The sequence below is a fragment of the Ceratina calcarata genome, unplaced genomic scaffold, assembly GCF_001652005.2.
Source record: "Ceratina calcarata isolate Rehan_Ccalc_2016 unplaced genomic scaffold, ASM165200v1 scaffold4565, whole genome shotgun sequence".
Classification (NCBI taxonomy): Eukaryota; Metazoa; Arthropoda; class Insecta; order Hymenoptera; family Apidae; genus Ceratina; species Ceratina calcarata.
Genome location: NW_017169641.1, coordinates 1 through 1,389, shown reverse-complemented (window position 1 = coordinate 1,389; position 1,389 = coordinate 1). Strand labels below are relative to the sequence as shown.

At 35.4% G+C, this 1,389-nt stretch overlaps 1 protein-coding gene across 1 annotated transcript; it reads right to left on the bottom strand.

Annotated features, from left to right (window-relative positions):
- Positions 1-436: 436 nt before the first annotated feature.
- LOC108627308 (uncharacterized) lies at positions 437-1,385 on the bottom strand (the record flags this gene model as incomplete). Its single annotated transcript, XM_018028490.2, has 2 exons — positions 437-979; positions 1,225-1,385. Coding segments are annotated over 2 exons (321 nt in total), but the record flags the coding sequence as incomplete, so codon positions are not given.
- Positions 1,386-1,389: the final 4 nt, after the last annotated feature.

Here is a 1,389-nt window from a genome sequence, read left to right as displayed (position 1 = left end):
CCTTATTTTTGAAAATAATATTAATTTATATACAATTATCACTTTCCTATATACACGTAATTTACGTATAAATAGACACACGTCCTCGAAATAATACTAAAATTTCTATTGAATACCGACGCGTTCACATATCGTACATATGTGGACTTACTACTCCGGTTAAAGTCAGTATTTTTTCGAATTTCATAATTTGCCAGTCGATTCAGTTAATGGTGATGAAGTTATTGTTAACACGTTGCGATGTTTCATCGTATGACAAAACTTTACAAGTCCGAAAGAACGACTAGACTTTAGAAAACCGCTAGACACAATCCTATTTTAGTCGACACACATACTTTTTTCCATTTTCGTACTTAATCCAATTGAATTGAGCAAGTATCGTTGTTTGAACGCATATCGTTGATCTTCGTGTACGTATTATATCTTAAAACTATTACTTTGGAACGAAATTTCTTTGTTCATGAAGAGAGACATTTTTAACTGCATATACGAATCGATCGATACGATCGAAGGATATCAATAAATTGTTGATACATAAATAGGGATACGTAAATCACAGTTTTACGCGTATAAACAGGCTTCTTGGCAAAAGAAGCTTATGTGTGCTTTTGCAGTTTTGCGCCTACTTCAAACACGACAGTTCACTGTATTAAGTCGAGGTCATTGATGCGAGCACTCTTTCTTCCATATATCAACTGTATTATCGCAGTTGCAAAAACACAAGCGTTTATAATTTACTTTGCCAATTTTTTCACAACTCGATTCAAGTATAGCGAGCTCTCATTCGGGTTGAAGATAGACGTATCAATCATGAATTGGTCAGACTATCACGTCCCGTGTTCGAAATCCAGCGTCGGTAGCACTGTTCGGACACATGTCCGCTGCCAACGACTTCACATCTTCCTTTTGACTTTTCCTCGTTCGCGAAATCGGAGGCATTTTCAATTTCAACTTCTTCTTGTTTAGAGCATTCTTCTGCCTGTAACAAAATCAGATACAATCAATAACATATGTTTGTAAAATTTTCTCTCTTTTCTCTTTTAGTTTCGTATAAACGCGCTCTTTAAAATTGTTTTATAATTATTGAGAATAGTTTATTACTTATTCTTCTATTCGCAACGATTTTATGAAGTATTATTCTGTCCGTTACCGTGAAAGTCATACGTAATAGAATTCATGGGAAGAACTTTACTTAAATATTATATGCCTATCGTTTCTACGTACTGATGCTTGCAGTCGATAAATAATCCCATTGAAAAAAGTATCACTATAGCAACAATGATACCGGCTACAACTACTACCAACGTCACTATCGCGTCCTCTTCTTCGGTACTAAAAGGCTCTTCTGTCGTCGACCACGATGCTATTGATGCTTCATCTGCAACGAAG